Source organism: Oncorhynchus clarkii, chromosome 9 (assembly GCF_045791955.1).
Source record: "Oncorhynchus clarkii lewisi isolate Uvic-CL-2024 chromosome 9, UVic_Ocla_1.0, whole genome shotgun sequence".
NCBI lineage: Eukaryota > Metazoa > Chordata > Actinopteri > Salmoniformes > Salmonidae > Oncorhynchus > Oncorhynchus clarkii.
In genome coordinates, this window is record NC_092155.1 from 45148963 (window position 1) to 45169992 (window position 21030).

Below are 21030 nucleotides of genomic sequence, written 5' to 3' on the forward strand. Positions count from 1 at the left end.
CTTACCTAATGTAGCACCACCTGGTGCCCTAACCAAAATACAGGGGGTGGTCTGCCCAGGTCTTACCTAGTGTGCCTAGACAGTAAATATACTACGGGTATATGTATGCCTGCGGGCCTCTTGCCTAAGCACTCCCTAGGTGCCTTCCCCTTCCCCCTTGGGAACAAATGAAACAGAATAACACAAACAATTTCAATAACCAAAACACTGCGTCCTATTGACACACAGACATAACCAATCAGCTCTCTCACTCAATCAATACAGGACACACTAATCATCTCCCTCTGAGAACAACCAACACAGTATATCACCATCAGCCTCCTCTCTCAGCAATGATCTCTCAGCAATGATCTCTCAGCAATGATCTCTCAGCAATGATCTCTCAGCAATCTCCTCCCAGCAATGATCTCTCAGCAATCTCCTCCCAGCAATGATCTCTCTTCTGAACAGAACACTGGCTTTTATATAGCTTCAGAAAAAATGCGTAACATGCATCAATAAAATCAATTTAGCCTCATAAATAATGAAACATGTTCAATTTGGTTTAAATAATGCAAAAACAAAGTGTTGGAGGAGAAAGTTAAAGTGCAATATGTTGCATGTAAAAAAAGCTAATGTTTAAGTTCCTTTGCTCAGAACATATGAAAGCTGGTGGTTCCTTTTAACATGAGTCTTCAATATTCCCAGGTAAGAAGTTGTAGGAATTATAGGACTATTTCTCTCTATACCATTTGTATTTCATATACCTTTGACTATTGTATGTTCTTATAGGCACTTTAGTATTGCCAGTGTAGTCCCGCTCCTCGCCCCTACCTGGGCTCGATCGTTACCCATCGCTCCACAAAAGCAGCGGCCCTTGCAGATCAAGGGGAACAACTACTCCCAGTCTCGAGTGACGTTTGAAACACTATTAGTGCGCACCCCTCTAACTAGTTAGCCATTTCACATCGGTTACACCAGCCTAATCTTGGGAGTTGATAGGCTTGAAGTCACAAACAGCGCAATGCCTGAAGCATTGCGAAGAGCTGCTGACAAATGCACAAAAGTGTTGTTTGAATGAATGCTTAGGAGCCTGCTGCTGCCTACCATCGCTCAGTCAGACTGCTCTATCAAATCAGACTTAATTATAACATAACACACAAATACACGCCTTTGGTCATTAATATGATCGGATTCGGAAACTCTCCTTTCAAAAACAAAACGGGTGGCATCGCTAAGTCTAAATATTGCTGTTCCATTGTACAACCTTCAATGTTATGTCATTATGTACAATTCTGGCAAATTAATTACTGTCTTTGTTAGGAATAAATGTACTTCACACAGTTTGCAATGAGCCAGACGGCCCAAACTGCTGCATATACCCTGACTGCTTGCACAGAACGCAAGAAGTAACACAATTTTCCTAGTTAAGAAATTCATGTTAGCAGGGAAAATTAACTAAATATGCAGGTTTAAAAATATATACTTGTGTGTTGATTTTTAAGAAAGGCATTGATGTTTATGGTTAGGTACATTGGTGCAACAACAGTGCTTTTTTTTGCTTGTTAGGCTGTGATTCGATGACAAATTAACAGGCACTGCATCGATTATATGCAACGCAGGACACGCTAGAAAACTAGTAATATCATCAACCATGTGTAGTTAACTAGTGATTATGTTAAGATTGATTGTTTTTTTTTAATAAGATACGTTTGCTAGCTAGCAACTTACCTTGGCTTCTTGCTGCCCTCGCGTAACAGGTAGTCAGCCTGCTACGCAGGCTCCTCGTGGAGTGCAATGTAAGACAGGTGTTTAGAGCGTTGGACTAGTAACCGGAAGGCTGCAAAAACGAATCCCAGAGTGGACAAGGTAAAAATCTGTTGTTCTGCCCCTGAACAAGGCAGTTAACCCACCATTCCTAGGCCGTCATTGAAAATAAGAATGTGTTAAATGAGTTGCCTAGTTAAATAAAAGTGTAAAAAAAAAAAAAAAAAAAAAAAAAAAAATCGGCCAATTGGTGTCCAAAATTACTGATTGTTATGAAAACTTGAAATCGGCCCTAATTAATCGGCCATTCCGATTAATCGGTCGACCTCTAGTTGAGAGTCCTGTGAGCGCCCACCAGCCCATCTTTCCACCCTCCCGTATCGTTGGCCCCGTGATTTGGGATGTAGATGTGGACATCCGCCAGGCTCTGGAGAGAGACCCGGTGCCTGCTACCTGCCCTCCTAAGCACATCTACATCCCCACGGTGGTGAGGGATCGGCTGTTGACCTGGGCACACATCCCTTGCCACTGGACACCCAGGTATCACCCCCACCAATCAATCCATATCTGTGAAGTACTGGTGGCCCAACTTGGCACAGGATGTCGCCCGCTACGTCAACTCATGTTCTGTATGTGCCCAAACAATCTCCCCGGCACGCTCCACCAGGGAAACTCATTCCCCTTCCCGTGCCTCAGCAACCTTGGTCCCATCTGTCCATAAACTTCGTTACGGATCTCCCTCTGTCTGATGGTTTCCTTACCGCTCTCCAGGTCGCTAAGGCACTGTTCCAGCAGGTCTTCTGGCACGATGACCTTCCAGAGGACATTGTCTCCAACCGTGGCCCCCAATTCACATTGTGTGTATGGAAAGCCTTCATGGAGCAGCTGAGGGCCACAGCCAGCCTCGCTTCCAGGTACCGTCCAACGGGCAGGTGGTGAGGACTAACCAGGAGCTGGAAGATTCCTTAGAAGGACCGGCAGGGCGAGTGGGCCCGGGTTCCTTCCCTGGGCAGAGTATGCCCACAACTCACTTCGTCACTTCTCCACCAGGCTGACTCCTTTCCAGTGCAACCAGGGGTATAAGCTGGCCCCGAGGACCCTGAGCCAGATCGAGGCCCTTGCTGTGGATGAGTGGTTTCGGCTGTCACGCCTACTCCCGCTACCCCGCTCAGGCACCCAACGTCGCCGGTCTACTAACCACCGGCCCTAGCAAACTTCATTACACACAACATTGTTTATCATATATGCATAGTCACTTTAACTATACATTCATGTACATAGTACCTCAATTGGCCCGACCAACCAGTGCTCCCGCACAGTGGCTAACGGGGCTATCTGCATTGTGTCCCACCCGCCAACCCCTCTTTTACGCTACTGCTACTCTCGGTTCATCATATATGCATAGTCACGTAAACCATATCTACATGTACATACTACCTCAATCAGTCTGATTAACCGGTGTCTGTATGTAGCCTCGCTACTTTTATAGCCTGTCTTTTTACTGTTTTATTTCTTTACCTACCCATTGTTCACCAGATACATTTTTTGCACTATTGGTTAGGGCCTGTAACTAAGCAATACACTGTAAGGTCTACACCTGTTGTATTCCGCGCACGTGACAAATAAACTCTGATTTGATTTGATTCCTTTTATTTAGCCATCAATCATAAGGTCTGTATCGTATGAGACACTGACTGCAGATTGGGTTCCCGGTGGGATGGGCTAATAAATGGTCATATTTGATCATCACTATTATAGTTCAAATGATCAAATATTAATTTCCTGTGCTAAGTATGAAGATTCCTCCTGAGCTCCATGCGATCTTAGCGGGTGTAGGGATAAACATGAGGCCCTTTTCCAGAAGCTACTGTTCTGCCGCTGTAAGCCTAAAAGTAACTGATAGGTTAAGGACATTGGTGTGTTGGGGAGTGACACTAGTACTGTCTTCCCCTCTTAGTAGTTTACTTGGTCTAGCCAGTAGTTCAAAATCTTTACAGCTGCATCTGGTCTCCAATGCACTGAATCGTAATGCGCTGTGTAGAATCTGAGCTCAGTTCCGTAAAAATGTCTGGATATGCTTATTCAGTTGGTTCAGTCCCTCCTGCAATTCCCAAGGAAGCTCATCCGAAAAGTGTATGAGTGTGCATGAGAAACTTTAGCTGCTCTATTCAGTAGCTGTTGTAACAGTTTGACTGCAGTAGTGTACTCCTGATTCAGACCATTAACAATAACCACTGATGGAATAACCTGTGTGTTCAGCTGTGGCTCCATCTTGCCTATCACTCCTGAAATATGTCTGAAAGTTGCTCTAGGGAAACTATCTGTATGCTAGTGTCAGTGAAACTAGAAATGCGAGCAAGGTTGGAATCCCCAATAAAAAACACAGGTTTTGTAATCTCAACACTCCAATTAATTTTACTTTCAGTGCTAGATTGACATTGGGTAGAGAAGTTAGTGTTAGCCACCTAGTAACGTTAGCTAGGTGGCTAAAGCTAGCTAGGGATTAAGGTTCAGCAACTCCCCGGAAGTGGATATTATGTTTGAATCAGATGGCATGCCGAGTGGAGATGCGCGTGAGAGGAATTGCAAAAGGAAATAAGAGAAGTAAAGTGGTAGTGGAATCTAGTAAATGAAAGCCTAGTTATTTTTTGGTTGGAGTAAGGGTTTTTAGATCAATGTTATCTGGGAGATCTGATTGAAGCGTTGGATGAGGTGGCGTCTATGAGAGCAACGAGAAGTGTGCCAATCTAGTTTTGTTTTGTGTATCTATGAAACAGAAGGAGCGTGCTCTGCACCTCAAGAAGATATCAGATTGTAATGTGTCGTGTGGTGTGTGGATCTTCGAAGCAGGGCGCCTATCAACGGTATCTCTGGGGTGGCGCTAGAAGTTAAAGCAAATTATATACAGTGCCTTGCGAAAGTATTCGGCCCCCTTGAACTTTGCGACCTTTTGCCACATTTCAGGCTTCAAACATAAAGATATAAAACTGTATTGTTTTGTGAAGAATCAACAACAAGTGGGACACAATCATGAAGTGGAACGACATTTATTGGATATTTCAAACTTTTTTAACAAATCAAAAACTGAAAAATTGGGCGTGCAAAATTATTCAGCCCCTTTACTTTCAGTGCAGCAAACTCTCTCCAGAAGTTCAGTGAGGATCTCTGAATGATCCAATGTTGACCTAAATGACTAATGATGATAAATACAATCCACCTGTGTGTAATCAAGTCTCCGTATAAATGCACCTGCACTGTGATAGTCTCAGAGGTCCGTTAAAAGCGCAGAGAGCATCATGAAGAACAAGGAACACACCAGGCAGGTCCGAGGTACTGTTGTGAAGAAGTTTAAAGCTGGATTTGGATACAAAAAGATTTCCCAAGCTTTAAACATCCCAAGGAGCACTATGCAAGCGATAATATTGAAATGGAAGGAGTATCAGACCACTGAAAATCTACCAAGACCTGGCCGTCCCTCTAAACTTTCAGCTCATACAAGGAGAAGACTGATCAGAGATGCAGCCAAGAGGCCCATGATCACTCTGGATGAACTGCAGAGATCTACAGCTGAGGTGGGAGACTCTGTCCATAGGACAACAATCAGTCGTATATTGCACAAATCTGGCCTTTATGGAAGAGTGGCCATTTCCTAAAGATATCCATAAAAAGTGTAGTTTAAAGTTTGCCACAAGCCACCTGGGAGACACACCGAACATGTGGAAGAAGGTGCTCTGGTCAGATGAAACCAAACTTGAACTTTTTGGCAACAATGCAAAACGTTATGTTTGGCGTAAAAGCAACACAGCTGAACACACCATCCCCACTGTCAAACATGGTGGTGGCAGCATCATGGTTTGGGCCTGCTTTTCTTCAGCAGGAACAGGGAAGATGGTTAAAATTGATGGGAAGATGGATGGAGCCAAATACAGGACCATTCTGGAAGAAAACCTGATGGAGTCTGCAAAAGACCTGAGACTGGGACGGAGATTTGTCTTCCAACAAGACAATGATCCAAAACATAAAGCAAAATCTACAATTGAATGGTTCAAAAATAAACATATCCAGGTGTTAGAATGGCCAAGTCAAAGTCCAGACCTGAATCCAATCGAGAATCTGTGGAAAGAACTGAAAACTGCTGTTCACAAATGCTCTCCATCCAACCTCACTGAGCTCGAGCTGTTTTGCAAGGAGGAATGGGAAAAAATGTCAGTCTCTCGATGTGCAAAACTGATAGAGACATACCCCAAGCGACTTACAGCTGTAATCGCAGCAAAAGGTGGCGCTACAAAGTATTAACTTAAGGGGGCTGAATAATTTTGCACGCCCAATTTTTCAGTATTTGATTTGTTAAAAAAGTTTGAAATATCCAATAAATGTCGTTCCACTTCATGATTGTGTCCCACTTGTTGTTGATTCTTCACAAAAAAATACAGTTTTATATCGTTATGTTTGAAGCCTGAAATGTGGCAAAAGGTCGCAAAGTTCAAGGGGGCCGAATACTTTCGCAAGGCACTGTATATATGAAGAATTGGATGAAGTGGTTGGTGCGCACAGACTAACCAGCATGGTGGATGGAATGAGGAAGCCCACCCCATCCATTCTATTGTTTTTATATGAAGAGTCTCTCCCTTCTCACGTGTATTTGGGTTTTATGATATTTGGTCATGTGTCAAGTGTATCTAGACGGGGGGGGGGGGGGTAGTATCATATGCCAGCTGAGCACAAATGCTGCAATTGTGGTGGCGAACATGCACCCAAATTTCTGAAGTGTCCTGTTAGGGTGAAGGAGACAGAGGTGATAAGAATATAATATGGACTGTCCAGCATGTCTCCTATGTGGAGGCAGTGAGAAGAGTAGAAGAAAGGAGTGAAGTTAAATCAATAATGATAGTAGGATTAGAGATGCCGAATAATATTCCTTGTCAACAGAGGGATCCTGACATGTTGCATGTCAAGTAGATGGACTTTGTAGAGTTTATTGCACTGGTTGTCCACGGCACAGCGCAAACAGAGAGGAAATTTGAGAAAAAAGGCATCATTGTGAGCGTGGATGAGGAAATTTTCCCGCAATGGAATTGTTTTTTTCCCCAATACCCCTTAACAATAGGTGTAGTCTGCCATAAAACCTTAAAGAAGAAGAAGTAGGGGACTGGTTAGCTAACATGCTAAGTAGGTGCAAAGTATCTACAAAAGTAGTTGCAAAGTTGCTAATTAGCTAAAATGCTAAGGTTGTCCATGATGAGATTCAAACACGCAACCTTTGGGTTGCTAGACATTCGTGTTATACGCCCATCCATCTTTAGTTTTTGCCTTCAGTAACCTTCTGTCGTCTGTAACCATACCAAATGTAACATATCATACAAATTTGAGTGACCCAGATTTACATTTACTATGTTACGTCTAGTATATGAGACCAGGCTGGTGTCACGTGCTCACTGCTCAAGTAGCCTAGCTTCTTTAACGTTTAGTCGGTCATTGACCATAACTATGTATCTAATAAATCTATGTCAAGCATCATACATTGTTAGCCATGTAGGCTCTGACATTGGGGGAATATGTACTGTCACTCTCTTTGCATTAAAATTCACTGGTTGTCAGTTGGTGTGCTGGAGCGTACACACACACACACACACACTAAAGTACTTTAGTAAACATAGTTGAAAGTACTACTTAAGTAGTATTTTTGGGTAGCTGTACTTTATTTACTATTTATATTTTTGACAACTTTTACTTCACTACATTCCTAAAGAAAAGTATGTACTTTTTACTCCATTTTCCCTAACACCCAAAAGTACACTTTACATTTTGAATGATTAGCAGGACAAGAAAATAGCCTAATTCATACACTTATCAAGAGAACAAAAAACAAGAAAATTATGCCATCATGGCTTGCTTTTTATAAAAAATGTGAAGTGACTTATACTTTTACTTTTGATACTTAAGTATATTTAAAACCAAATAGTTTTAGAATTTTACTCAATTAGTATTTTACTGGGTGACTTTCACTTTTACTTGAGTCATTTTCTATTAAGTTATCTTTACTTTTACTCAAGTATGACAATTGGGTACTTTTTCCACCAGTATACACACACACACACACACACTACAGAGGTTGTCTAATACAATACAGCTGTAGCATAACTATCCATAGGCCAGGCCTAATATCTGTTTTGGCCTACACAGACAAACATCAAAGGTGCTTGACAGACAAGCGTAGAGGTTGAACAACTCTGACACCCAGTGGCAGTCACTGAAATTGCAAAGAAAAATAAGTGGGTCTCACAGTGCCTTCTATAAAATATCCTTGCTTCAAGATCCTTCATATGCACTGAGTGTACAAAACATTAAGAACACGTGCTCTTTCCACGACAGACTGACCAGGTCAATCCAGGTGAAAGCTATGATCCCTGATGTCACTTGTTACATCCACTTCATTCAATGTGGATGAAGGGGAGAAAACAGGTTAAAGAATGATTTTGAAGCCTTGAGACATAGGTTGTATGTGTGCCATTCAGAGGGTGATGAATGGGCAAGACAAAATATTTAAGTGCCTTTGAACGGGGTATGGTAGTACGTGCCAGGCGCAACAGGTTGTGTCAAGAACTGCAACGCTGCTGGGGTTTTCACGCTTATCAGTTTCCCGTGTGTATCAAGAATGCTCCACCAACCAAAGGACATCCACCCAACTCGATCCAGTCAACTGTGGGAAGCATTGGAGTCAACATGGGCCAACATCACTGTTGAACACTTTCGACACCTTGTAGATGCCATGCGCCCAATGACTTGAGGCTGTTCCGAGAGCAAAAGAGGGTGCAACTCAATATTTGGAAGGTGTTCTTCATGTTTCGTACACTCAGTGTACACATACTGTCATTGGTCTATGACCCAATGTTTGTTTGTCAATATCATGGCTGCATACATTATTTACAAACTCACATCTAAACCACCTCAAACGAACGATACAAATATAGAAATGTAACGTAACTTATCGGTATTGCAACATTGTAACTAGCCAACTAGCTACATATTTTGTCAGTAGATATTTTGCTACATGTGTGTCGCGTGCTCAAGTAGCCAAGCGTCGTCAACGGTTACAATCGGTCATTTACATTGGAGAGAAAGCCAGCTAGCCAGTCATAGGCAAATGTATTGCATATTATTTTCGCAAATATCTACAAACTACAAGGCTAGGACCAAGTAGAGGTTGTCAAAAAGGAAGCTTCAAGATCCTGATAACAGTAAGAAAGTCACACATTTTTGTTAGCCAACGTTAATGTAAGTTAACCAGTGTTCGCTGCAGCCAGCCAGCCAAAAGAGGCAGTGTGCAAATAACGTTAGGTGTAATTATGGCCGTTGGACAATATGCCTTATATTAGTGGTCATTGGCCAAAGGCTGTTCCTTCATATTTCTTCTGATCTAGCTAAATATATATATATATGTTGTAACTAAATGCATATCAGGTCAGCATATAGCAATTAGTGATGTTAGGCATAGCTAACTTTATCAGGGGTCCACCCTATGTTCCTTCAGCCTTATGGTCCTATGTTCCTTCAGCTCTATGTTCCCTGGGCCCAATGTTCCCTCAACCTATGTTCCCCCAGTCACAGGGCCCAGGGAACAAAGTGCTGAGTGAACATAGACATGGTCCCCTTTATCATATCACATGATGTAATCTGAATTTCATACCTCCAGAACAATCACCACCATGCCTCGCAGAAGATCAGCTTGTAGTGTCAACTCTGACAGCAGTGAGATCGATATTGATCTCTTAGGTATGCGTTTTCACAGTTCACCTACCTACAAGCACTCAATAGCATCTGTTGCATGACTAAGAAATTGTCCTTTTCTCTGATATCCTACCTATTTTTATCCCATAAAACATTAGGATACACTTATCAGTTTTCAAAGTTGTGTGTTGCAGCTGAGACAGAGTTGAGCAAACTCCAGAGACAGTTTCGCATCATGGAAGGAGACAGGCAGGCGTACACCGTAGAATCACAGGATCTCATTCGCAGACAGCTGTGAGGATATTTTCGTCTTAAAGACTGAAAACATAATTACTTAAGATTCAGTGTACCTCTAAAGTGGTATTTTGCTATGTTTACCTGGACATTGAAACTATACTGTACGCCCATGACAACTTATTGTGGAACATGTGAACTCCGTTCTGCCACCTCTGGTCACTTTTCAAAAGGAAAAGTTCAAAAAGAGCTGGAATACCCTCCTCCAATTTGTTTTAATTACAGTGCCTTGCGAAAGTATTCGGCCCCCTTGAACTTTGCGACCTTTTGCCACATTTCAGGCTTCAAACATAAAGATATAAAACTGTATTTTTTTGTGAAGAATCAACAACAAGTGGGACACAATCATGAAGTGGAACAACATTTATTGGATATTTCAAACTTTTTTAACAAATCAAAAACTGAAAAATTGGGCGTGCAAAATTATTCAGCCCCCTTAAGTTAATACTTTGTAGCGCCACCTTTTGCTGCGATTACAGCTGTAAGTCGCTTGGGGTATGTCTCTATCAGTTTTGCACATCGAGAGACTGAATTTTTTTTCCCATTCCTCCTTGCAAAACAGCTCGAGCTCAGTGAGGTTGGATGGAGAGCATTTGTGAACAGCAGTTTTCAGTTCTTTCCACAGATTCTCGATTGGATTCAGGTCTGGACTTTGACTTGGCCATTTTAACACCTGGACATGTCTTTTGCAGACTCCATCAGGTTTTCTTCCAGAATGGTCCTGTATTTGGCTCCATCCATCTTCCCATCAATTTTAACCATCTTCCCTGTCCCTGCTGAAGAAAAGCAGGCCCAAACCATGATGCTGCCACCACCATGTTTGACAGTGGGGATGGTGTGTTCAGGGTGATGAGCTGTGTTGCTTTTACGCCAAACATAACGTTTTGCATTGTTGCCAAAAAGTTCAATTTTGGTTTCATCTGACCAGAGCACCTTCTTCCACATGTTTGGTGTGTCTCCCAGGTGGCTTGTGGCAAACTTTAAACAACACTTTTTATGGATATCTTTAAGAAATGGCTTTCTTCTTGCCACTCTTCCATAAAGGCCAGATTTGTGCAATATACGACTGATTGTTGTCCTATGGACAGAGTCTCCCACCTCAGCTGTAGATCTCTGCAGTTCATCCAGAGTGATCATGGGCCTCTTGGCTGCATCTCTGATCAGTCTTCTCCTTGTATGAGCTGAAAGTTTAGAGGGACGGCCAGGTCTTGGTAGATTTTCAGTGGTCTGATACTCCTTCCATTTCAATATTATCGCTTGCACAGTGCTCCTTGGGATGTTTAAAGCTTGGGGAATCTTTTTGTATCCAAATCCGGCTTTAAACTTCTTCACAGCAGTATCTCGGACCTGCCTGGTGTGTTCCTTGTTCTTCATGATGCTCTCTGCGCTTTTAACGGACCTCTGAGACTATCACAGTGCAGGTGCATTTATACGGAGACTTGATTACACACAGGTGGATTGTATTTATCATCATTAGTCATTTAGGTCAACATTGGATCATTCAGAGATCCTCACTGAACTTCTGGAGAGAGTTTGCTGCACTGAAAGTAAAGGGGCTGAATAATTTTGCACGCCCAATTTTTACGTTTTTGATTTGTTAAAAAAGTTTGAAATATCCAATAAATGTTGTTCCACTTCATGATTGTGTCCCACTTGTTGTTGATTCTTCACAAAACAATACAGTTTTATATCTTTATGTTTGAAGCCTGGAATGTGGCAAAAGGTCGCAAAGTTCAAGGGGGCCGAATACTTTCGCAAGGCATTGTAAATGACACCCTTGCTTTTCGTGAAGCAACACTATTTTTTCCTACTAGCACTGACTTTGCTGAAGGCTACTTTGAGGAAAAATGTATTTACTATGACTGAGATGTGGTTTTCTCACCGAGCTTTCTTAAGATTAACACACTAACTGTAAGTCACTCTGGATAAGAGCGTCTGCTAAATGACTAAAATGTAAATGCAAAATGTAATAAAAAGGAGTTTAGTTGGAGAAATGTAGCCAGCCCAGCCATTGTCAATTGAACTGGCCTAATTGCTAACAAAAGGTTTTTAAAACCTTATGATTAAGTGTAGTACAGTGTTCCTCCATATCAGGACTAACGCTGTCTCTAGTAAGAGCACTAAGTCCAGTATGACACAAGCACATGGCTTCTTCCTTTGACACTGAAATGATGCATGTCTGTTACCCAACCAGGAGAGAGATCCAAAGGCTCCATGGTGAACGCGAGGAACTTCTCCGTAGCCTGCGTGTCTCAGAGAGTCCATTTCGATGCTCGGATGACGCAGACGCCACGCAAAATCTGAGCAGCATGCTGGTGTACCGCGACAGGGTGGTGGAGCAGCTCGACTCTGAACAGGGGAAAATGGCTTATCTGAGACAGGAGGTGTTTGTATTGACGATTGCTTTGTTACAAACATCCTAGATGTGAATTGCCCAGATAATCAGGAATTCGTGATAGTTTAACCTCATCCTACCCATGCTAGAAACGGACTTTACCCCCAAACCTGCAGGTGTAGCAGATGGGAATCTGGGAAACTCTTTCATCAGCCTGAAGTGTCGCACCTGGCCCTGTTTAAGAATGCTTTTTTCAATAGCGCAATGGGTTTAGGAGGGTGGTCACGTGTTTGGGAGGTTGTGAGTTTGAGAGCTGAATCAGAGGAGAAGCAGTACTCACTAAGCAAGAAGCGTGACCCAGATCTGCAGCTGCACTCAGCTCAACCGCTGGGATTGCTGTGGAGTGAGTTTGGAGGGTGAATGTAGCAGATGAGGACCTGTGAAACTCATTCCTCAGCCTGCAGTGTCGCCCATAGCTCTGTTGAATAAGGCATTTTTTCAAAAGCGCAGAGTTCCTAAATTTGAGTCTTGGTATCAGGTGAATCAGGTAGAAGCGCTAAGCAAACAGCATGAAGTCCTTTACACAGGCCTATATCTTTTTCTAATTTATTTTATTTTAGTCAGCTCCAATTGACAATGTTTTATTCTTGCTCAAATAGCTAGTGCTATTCCTTAGGTAACCAGATTTATTTGCTTATCTGCTTTTATCTGCTTCTTCTGTGGTAGATTTTGACTTGGGAGAGTAAGCTGGCTGGCCAGAGGAGAGGGAGCACCACATGCCACAGTCAGAAGTCGGAGGCAAACCAGACACAGAAGAACAGCCTCATCCTGGAGAACAAACTGGACAGGGTTAGCAGTAGCCTGAGTGTCAGTCTGTTTCTGCACTCTTGTCAACTCCTTATGGAATTGTCATGGTGTTGACATGTCACCCATGTCTTTGCTCCAGGGTCGTGTTCGCTTCAACAAGCTTTTGGCCAAGAACGGGCAGCTGAGAGAGGAGCTGAAGATCTTGCACGTGGAGAGGAAGCAGTTCCTCCACCTCTACTGCAGGATGGAGAGGGTAGGGCTCACAGCACCATAGAAATCAAATTACTAGAATGGGTAATGAATTGAGATGCACCCAACTCACTGAGCAATGTTGTGTTCCTGTTTGTCATTCAGGAGCTGCAGGAGATTCGCAAGGACATCCGAGACATGATGGCTCAGTCCACTGCTGCTTTTGAGGCCAGGTAATACATACAGCTTTTTTTGTGTTGATGTGTTTTTGAGTACAAAAATGTTATTTGGTCTGCATTGTAGAAAACAGACTAAAACAGGGAGGGACTACCTGAACTTTTTTTTTTACGATGGTGTGCCATCATGAATATGATCCTTCAGAGTGGAGGCTCGGTGCAAACGGATGCTGCTGAAGGAGAAAAAGGTGAAGGACCTGACCCAGTATGGCACGGAGGTGAGCGAGCTGCAGCGGGTCATCTCCCACGACCACCGCCTAAAGACCTTCATGAGCATCAAGGGCAACGAGTGCAGCAGCCAGGAGGAGGGCCAGGACCTGAGCCGCAGACAGGGTCATAGATGAGATACTTATTATAAGCCTTGTTATAAAGACATTATAAAGGCTTATACATGCTTATGACAAGTGACAGAGCATTATACCTGTATGCTTTAATTCACACAACAATTACAAAATGACAAATTACTAAATCAAATACACAGCGCCATGGCTTTTCAGCAGACCGATTATTTTATTTAATAGCCAAATGCAACGCAGAATAAGCAATAGTTGAGTAGTTCTGATTTGGGGCACTGAGTTGATGGTGTACTGCTTGATGTAAGTCTGACTTATATCTGTCTGATTCTGACCTCTAACCTCTGTCTTTAGTTGAGGAGAGGCAGCGCAGGAGACAGGGACTGGACACTCAGGGAGGGACTTTTGGGACTCTCGATTCCTTGCAGGAGACCTTCCACAAGATCCACTGTGTCACAGGGGAGGAGGACCTGCACAAGCTGGTGGGGACCTTCATTCAGAGTGAGTCACAAAGCATTGTCTCCTCAGCAAAGGAGCACCTCTTAACTTCAAAATAATCGCATTTACTACTTTATTATGGAAATATGATAAGGAAATATGCCGTCCTCATATTTTAGGCCCTCTAGAGCACATATGTCAGAGTCAAGGCCCGCGGGCCACATCCGGCCCGCAAGAAGGTTTTTTACGGCCCCTGGGATGATCTTGATTTATTATTAGAACCGGCCCGCAGCAAGCCGGCAGCCCGCAGATCTTTTACGCGCACCAATACTACATTTCCCACAATGCAAAGGTGACGCACCGAGCAGTAGGCTGCTTCATTTCAATATTTATTGGCACAGCAGTCGTCAGCATCACAGTAAAATTAACTTTCAGATACCCATCAAAAATGGCAAAACGGAAGGTGGATACTGAGAACCGGGGGTTTCAAACAAGGTGGGAGTCGGAGTATATGTTCACGAAGGTAGCTGGAAAACCTGTGTGTCTTCTGTGTGGAGAAAGTGTGGCGGTACTGAAAGAGTATAATCTGAGAGACATTATGAAACGAAACACGCGGACAAAAACAAGAATATGGACATGGAACAAAGGCTACAAAAGGCAGAGGAATTAAAACGAGGCCTCAAATCTCGACAGGCTCTGTTCAAAAAAGCCAAATCACAAGGCCAGGCTGCTGTCAAGGCCAGTTTTATTTTGGCAGAAGAGATCGCTAAATCAGCCCGGCCATTTACGGAGGGGGATTTCATCAAAAACTGCATGATTAAAGTTTGTGACGAAGTTTGCCCAGAAAAAAGGCAACTCTTTTTAAATGTGAGTCTGAGCAGAAACACCATTGCCGAGAGAGTAGACCAGTTGTCCATCAATCTAAAAGAGCAGCTTGTGAAAAAGGGAAAAGATTTTATTGCATATTCCTTGGCTGTGGATGAGAGCACCGACATTTCTGACATTGCCCAGTTGTCAATTTTCATCCGCGGAGTGGACTCCAACCTAAGCGTGACAGAGGAGTTTTTGGCTTTACGTCCTATGCATGGCACAACTACGGGGCATGATTTGTATGAAGAGGTGTCAAGATGTGTAAATGAGATGGAGCTGCCTTGGGAAAAACTCGTGGGTTTGACAACCGACGGAGCACCTGCGATGTGTGGACACAGGAGCGGACTGGTGGCGAAGATACGGGAAAAGATGCAAGAGGAAAACGCGACAGGTGAGCTGACAGCTTATCATTGTATCATACACCAGGAAGCGTTGTGCGGTAAAGCCTTGAAAATGGAGCATGTAATGAGCATCATCACGCGCACAGTTAACTTTATCAGAGCCAAAGGTTTGAATCACCGCCAGTTCAAGGCATTTCTGACGGAGTTAGAAACGGAGCATGGTGATTTGCCTTATCACACAGAGGTGCGATGGCTAAGCCAGGGAAAGGTGCTTCAAAGATGTTTCGAGCTTCGTGAGGAGATTTGTCTGTTCTTGGACAGCAAAGGGAAAGACACAACACAACTCCGAGACGAAATGTTTCTGTGTGAAATGGCTTTTCTGTGTGACATTACGAGTCATCTGAATGCAATAAACTTGCAGCTGCAGGGTCGGGATCGTGTCATCTCTGATATGTACAGTACAGTGAAGGCATTTAAAACCAAACTGACTCTGTGGGAGACGCAGATGCGGAAAGAAAATTTGAGCCACTTTCCCAGCTGCCAGACCATGAAAGAGAAGCTCTCTACCAGTGCGTTCCCGAGCACACAGTTGGCTGATAAAATAGGTATGCTTGCCGCTGACTTTCGACGCCGATTTGCTGACTTTGAAGCACAAAAAAGCAGGTTGGAACTGCTCGGTAACCCATTTGCTGTTGACGTGGAAAGCTCACCACCAAACCTCCAAATGGAGTTGATTGACCTCCAATGCAATGATGCACTGAGGGCAAAATATGCGGCAGTGGGTGCTGCGGAGTTCGCCCGTTTCCTCCCCGGCACAATGCCCCAGCTGCGCATCCAGGCTGCTCAAACGTTGTCTATGTTTGGCAGCACATACCTGTGTGAACAACTGTTTTCTTTGATGAACCTGAACAAAACATCACACAGAAGTCGACTTACTGCTGAACACCTCCACTCAATTCTGAGGATTTCTTCAGCTCAGAGCCTTACCCCGAACATTGATGAACTTGTGGAAAAGATGGGACACCACCAAGTATCACCCTCAACCTCAAACAAGTGAACATTACTGTGCAATCACATATTTAGAGTTTTTACTCAGTTCAAGTTTAAAAGTTAAAATTTAATATTTGTTTTCACTGCATGTTACTTCTCCTTAAACAAAGTGTTGTTTTTGATTAATAGATTTTTGCACTTTATTTTTTTGTATTTTCTTTCCAATTATATCTTAAAAATATTTCAGTTGAGTGGATGATAGAAAATTGCTATTATTGTTTTTTCTTTGAAGTAAATTTAGCCCACTTTTGCTAAAATAGAAAATATAGTCTACTGATGGTGCCTTGAATACCGGTTTCTTTCATTTAATGTTCATGTTATGGGGATATTTATATAAAGGAAATTTGTCTTTTGTGTCTGTTGAAAATTAAAGATTACTGACAGAGCCATAAGAAAATATTGCTTTATTTATCTGATCATATTGTAATATATTTGTTAGGTTTTCAGTAGGTTCAATTAGGTTCACTAGACTATATGCGTCATTTAAAATTTTTTCAATGAACATTCGAACAGTCCGGCCCTCGTCTTGTAGCTGATTTTTTTATTTGGCCCTCCGTCCATTTGACTTTGACACCCCTGCTCTAGAGTATGCTCCTTAACTCTCAAACTACCAACATATTTTACATACATGGATTATTACCTAGAACATTTAATGTGCAGAATTTTTCAAAAGTATAATCCACATTAGTAATAAAAGGCAAATTTACAACCATTTGATTGTAGTATCATTTCGTTTTTTAGAATTTTGAAGTACATATTAACATTGCCATATTTATGTTTGTAAAAACCAACATTTGAAAGAGCCTATACTTAATGTTATTGACAAAAAGTGAATGATCCGGAGAGATGGCTTAGTTTTCTTTATTTACTTACCCCCCAGCCAACATTAGAATTGCTGCTTGTGTAACAATGGGAGTGGTAGGGCCTATGGCAGAATGCTTCAAAAAGCAAGTGAAACCCTCAAATTCACTTCCAACCAAATGTTGTAGCAACCAAAATACCATAACAAGTTGCAAATATAGAATATTGGACGGTATTATATGAATGCTTGTATTTATATAACATTTTCCAGGAGGGTATTGTATGAATTCTGGTATTTCTATAACATTTTCCATAAAAACGAATTTTTCGTAGAATACACACCAATACGCGGCAGGTAGCCTAGCGGTTAAGAGCGTTGGGCTAGTAACTGAAAGTTCTCTGGTTCGAATCCCTGCAGCCAACTAGGTGGAAAATCTGTCGATGTGCCCTTGAGCAAGGCACTTAACCCCAATTGCTATGGGGTTAAGTGTAATAAATGTAATACAGCACTGTGCAAATTCAGAAGGTTGCTGGTTTCTGTAATTACAGTTCTACCAAGTATTCACAGCACTGACAGACTTCTATGAGCTGTTTTGACTGCAACTAAGCATATAACTAATTTAGATTTTGTACACGGTCATACCTAGTAGTTATAACTATAAGCGAGTACATAATGTGATCTGTTTATCCGGTCAAGATCGCTCCACCCTCTGAGGATATGTATGACTTGATATTATGAACAAGTTGATTGACAAATTTGAAAAATTTAATGAACCACCTTTAGGCTACGATAAAAAAAATATATCCCAGTTGGTAGTTTGAGGGTTGAACAAGGTCTGTGTTGACACAAGAGGCCATCTAAGATCTATTCTGTTATATTTGTAACTGTGAAAAATACCTTTTGTGTTTCTGCATCCTACAGTTGAAGACAAGAACTTTGCTTTGCTAAACTTTGTTAACGAACAGAACAACAAAGCCGAGACCTTGAAGGACGAAATCAACCAGGTCTGTATGAAATTGAAACTACATGCATGTCTACCTTTGAAATAAGTCATTTCTTTGGATGTTGTGCTTTAATGCACACATTAAACTATAGGGCACCTTCCTTTCTATTTGGATACTTTGTTAAATGTAGCCAACTAATTGAAGGGGTGTGTGCATGTGTGAGTTCTACGTGTGTGTATTATTGTGCATTCATGTGTCCATTAGGTGCCTCTTCTACTTTTGTGTTCAACCTGATCTCAGAGCATTTCATATTATTCTATTTTAGTATGATATGTTACGTTTCGTATGGTATGTATTAATTTATGAATGTCCATCACCCATTTTGTATGATACATTATGAATTACAATTTGTATAATGTTTACAAATTTGCAAAACGTATGATATGTTACAAATTCTAGCGAAGTGGGGAGCGTTAGCTAGCTGGCTAGGGGTTAAGTTTAGGAGTTAGCTAAAAGGGTTAGGGGAAGGGTTAGCTAACATGCTAAGTAGTTGAAAAGTTGCTAAATAGCTAAAATGCTAAAGTTGTCCGTGATGAGATTGTCCGTTATGTGCCTACCCATCCACCCCGACCAACCACCATAGTTTCGTTTTTGCCTTAACTACCTGTCTTATGTAACCATACCAAACGTAACATATCATACTAATTTGAGTGTTCCAGATTTACATTTACTATGTTACATCTAGTCTATGAGACCAGGCAGTTGTGTTTTGGTGTGTGTGTGTGTCACAGATCCGCTGTGAGATGGAGGTGGTTTCCAGAGAGGAGCGCAGACAGCATGAGGAGCGCAGGGTCGTGCTTCGGGGGGTCAGTGTGCAGCAGCAGGCCACAGAGCAGCAGATGGGGGGCTACCAGCAACGCATCACCTCAGTGGGCAAGATCCTCAACCAGCTGAAGACAGGTATGGATGGGAAAGAATGGTTTGTTTTGTTTCAGCCCAGTACTATCTACATCTTACGGCTATGACTTCCCTTCCTGTGGAGGCCTTAATAAGCTACTTACTATGACTGTTGGTAATTATACTACTATAACTAATATAACTATTACTACTAACTTACTATTTTCTTCAAATTCAACTAAATCAAGTTAGTGCTGGGCTGTAACAAAATGTGCACCTCCTGGTGGTCTTGTCTCTCATTGCAGTGAAGAGACTCACCGAGTGCCAGTTTCTTTCTGCTTCTTTAGACAACCAGATTGAGAAGAACCATAAATTCTTCTTGTGTGTTTCCGTGCACCAGGAATAGACCGTGTGTGCCACAACATAGACTGTGACCGGTCAGTGATCGAAGACAAGTTAGGCTCCTCGACCGGGATCCGGGACAGCACCGTTATGACTTACCTGGGATTGGTGGAGCGCAGGACCAACGAGCTGCTGACTTTGCAGTCTTTCCTCAGCTCCAAGGTTATTTAAAATGCATCCATCCCTCCTTCATTACTTCTCTGGATTGAAAATGGATCCGATAGGACTGGATTGATGAAAGCTATTGTAATGTAGTGGAAACCTACTACTACTATCAAATTGTGTCAGATCAGGGATAGGCTACATCAGTGGAGGGAGGGTGGAAGTATGGATTTTAGAAGTGAACAGAGCCTCAGTGAAGTGTTGCCCTTGAAACATTTTATGTTGTTCTCTGTCTCCGCTCCAGGACCTTGATAAAGATTACAATCCTAGAATGGTTGCCAGGCACCTCCTAGGACAAAGTCCACCACTGCCTAGGCAAAACAAAACGGTTGAGCCTCCCACTTCTGGGTATGTCTGTGTGTGTGTGTGTGTTCAATATAGAAGCTGCTACATCTAATGCCGGAAAGGGATGCCAATGAACAGTGGCAAGTTTGTTTCCAATCCTGTAACAATAACCTATAAAATACATGTGGTTCTGTTTCTGAAATATATCCCTGACGATGCAGTTATATCCACTTTGCAGCTCATGTTTTTTTGTTTTACCTGTTCTGCAGCTTAGAGAAACTTTTTAACCAGCCCAACTGTATTCACAACCTTGCCGGAGGACAAACTAGTGTGTTAGTCCAGGGCATAGTGTGCTATTTTAAGAGCCTATTTTAGGAGTAGGACCTACATTTTCATTTTTTCTCACGTTCATAAGGAAATAGTAAGTGAATGCAATACTTGGAAGTGTGTTAACCATAGAAATTTAACTTCTAGTTGAACTTTATGGTGGTAATGTAAGACTACTACTATTTTAGGGATGACAATGACCCAGAGGAGTCCCTGCTAACAGACCAGGTGAAGCCCCTCTCCAAGGACGAGCTGCTCCCGCTGGTAATGACGAGGGTGAGGCTTTCCCTTCAATCAACATGGACCACCACAACCATATAGCCGGAGATGGCCTACCTGACTCTAGTTTAACCCTCAATTGGTAGCAAAATAGTGTCCACAATTCAGAAATATCATCCATACCTGATCATTGTTATTGTAATACTATGAGTTGATAACATTCTGAATTTCCTACCGCACACATAACAAAATACGGTCTCATTGGGTTGTTTTCTGCCAGATGCAGAGGAAGGCAAGGATCGTCCGACCAGAGGTCCGAAAATCAGCCTCCAAACTCAGCGTTGTGGCCAGCAGAATCCACCATGGCTCCTTAGGACTCTGAACTCATCATCGCTTTATGAATATTGATTGGACACACACAAGGAAATAGTTTATTGACCTCCTCCCTGGTAGATAGACAGACCTCATCCTTGGTACCTTGACTTAGTCCCATGTAATCTGACCTCATCCCTGGTAGCTGCAGACTGGGGGACCGCAGGAGGCCCACTCATGTGGAAAGCATTATCACAGCCCTGATTTCATGAGCCATTCATAATCTGTTACGTTTATAATGCCTCATTAGTTGCATAATTGAGTTTAAAAGAATTGAAGTATTCATTATTTGT

General features: G+C 42.4%; 1 protein-coding gene across 1 annotated transcript; it reads left to right on the plus strand.

Moving 5' to 3' along the window:
- Nucleotides 1–9452: 9452 nt before the first annotated feature.
- Nucleotides 9453–21022, plus strand: LOC139417251 (outer dynein arm-docking complex subunit 1-like). Its single transcript, XM_071166501.1, has 14 exons — nucleotides 9453–9519; nucleotides 9669–9768; nucleotides 11963–12152; nucleotides 12830–12952; nucleotides 13050–13163; nucleotides 13265–13332; nucleotides 13481–13668; nucleotides 13983–14129; nucleotides 18051–18133; nucleotides 18865–19033; nucleotides 19371–19534; nucleotides 19779–19882; nucleotides 20335–20422; nucleotides 20646–21022. The coding sequence occupies exons 1-14, from the start codon at nucleotides 9453–9455 to the stop codon at nucleotides 20745–20747; spliced, it is 1707 nt and encodes a 568-aa protein (XP_071022602.1). The 3' UTR covers nucleotides 20748–21022.
- Nucleotides 21023–21030: the final 8 nt, after the last annotated feature.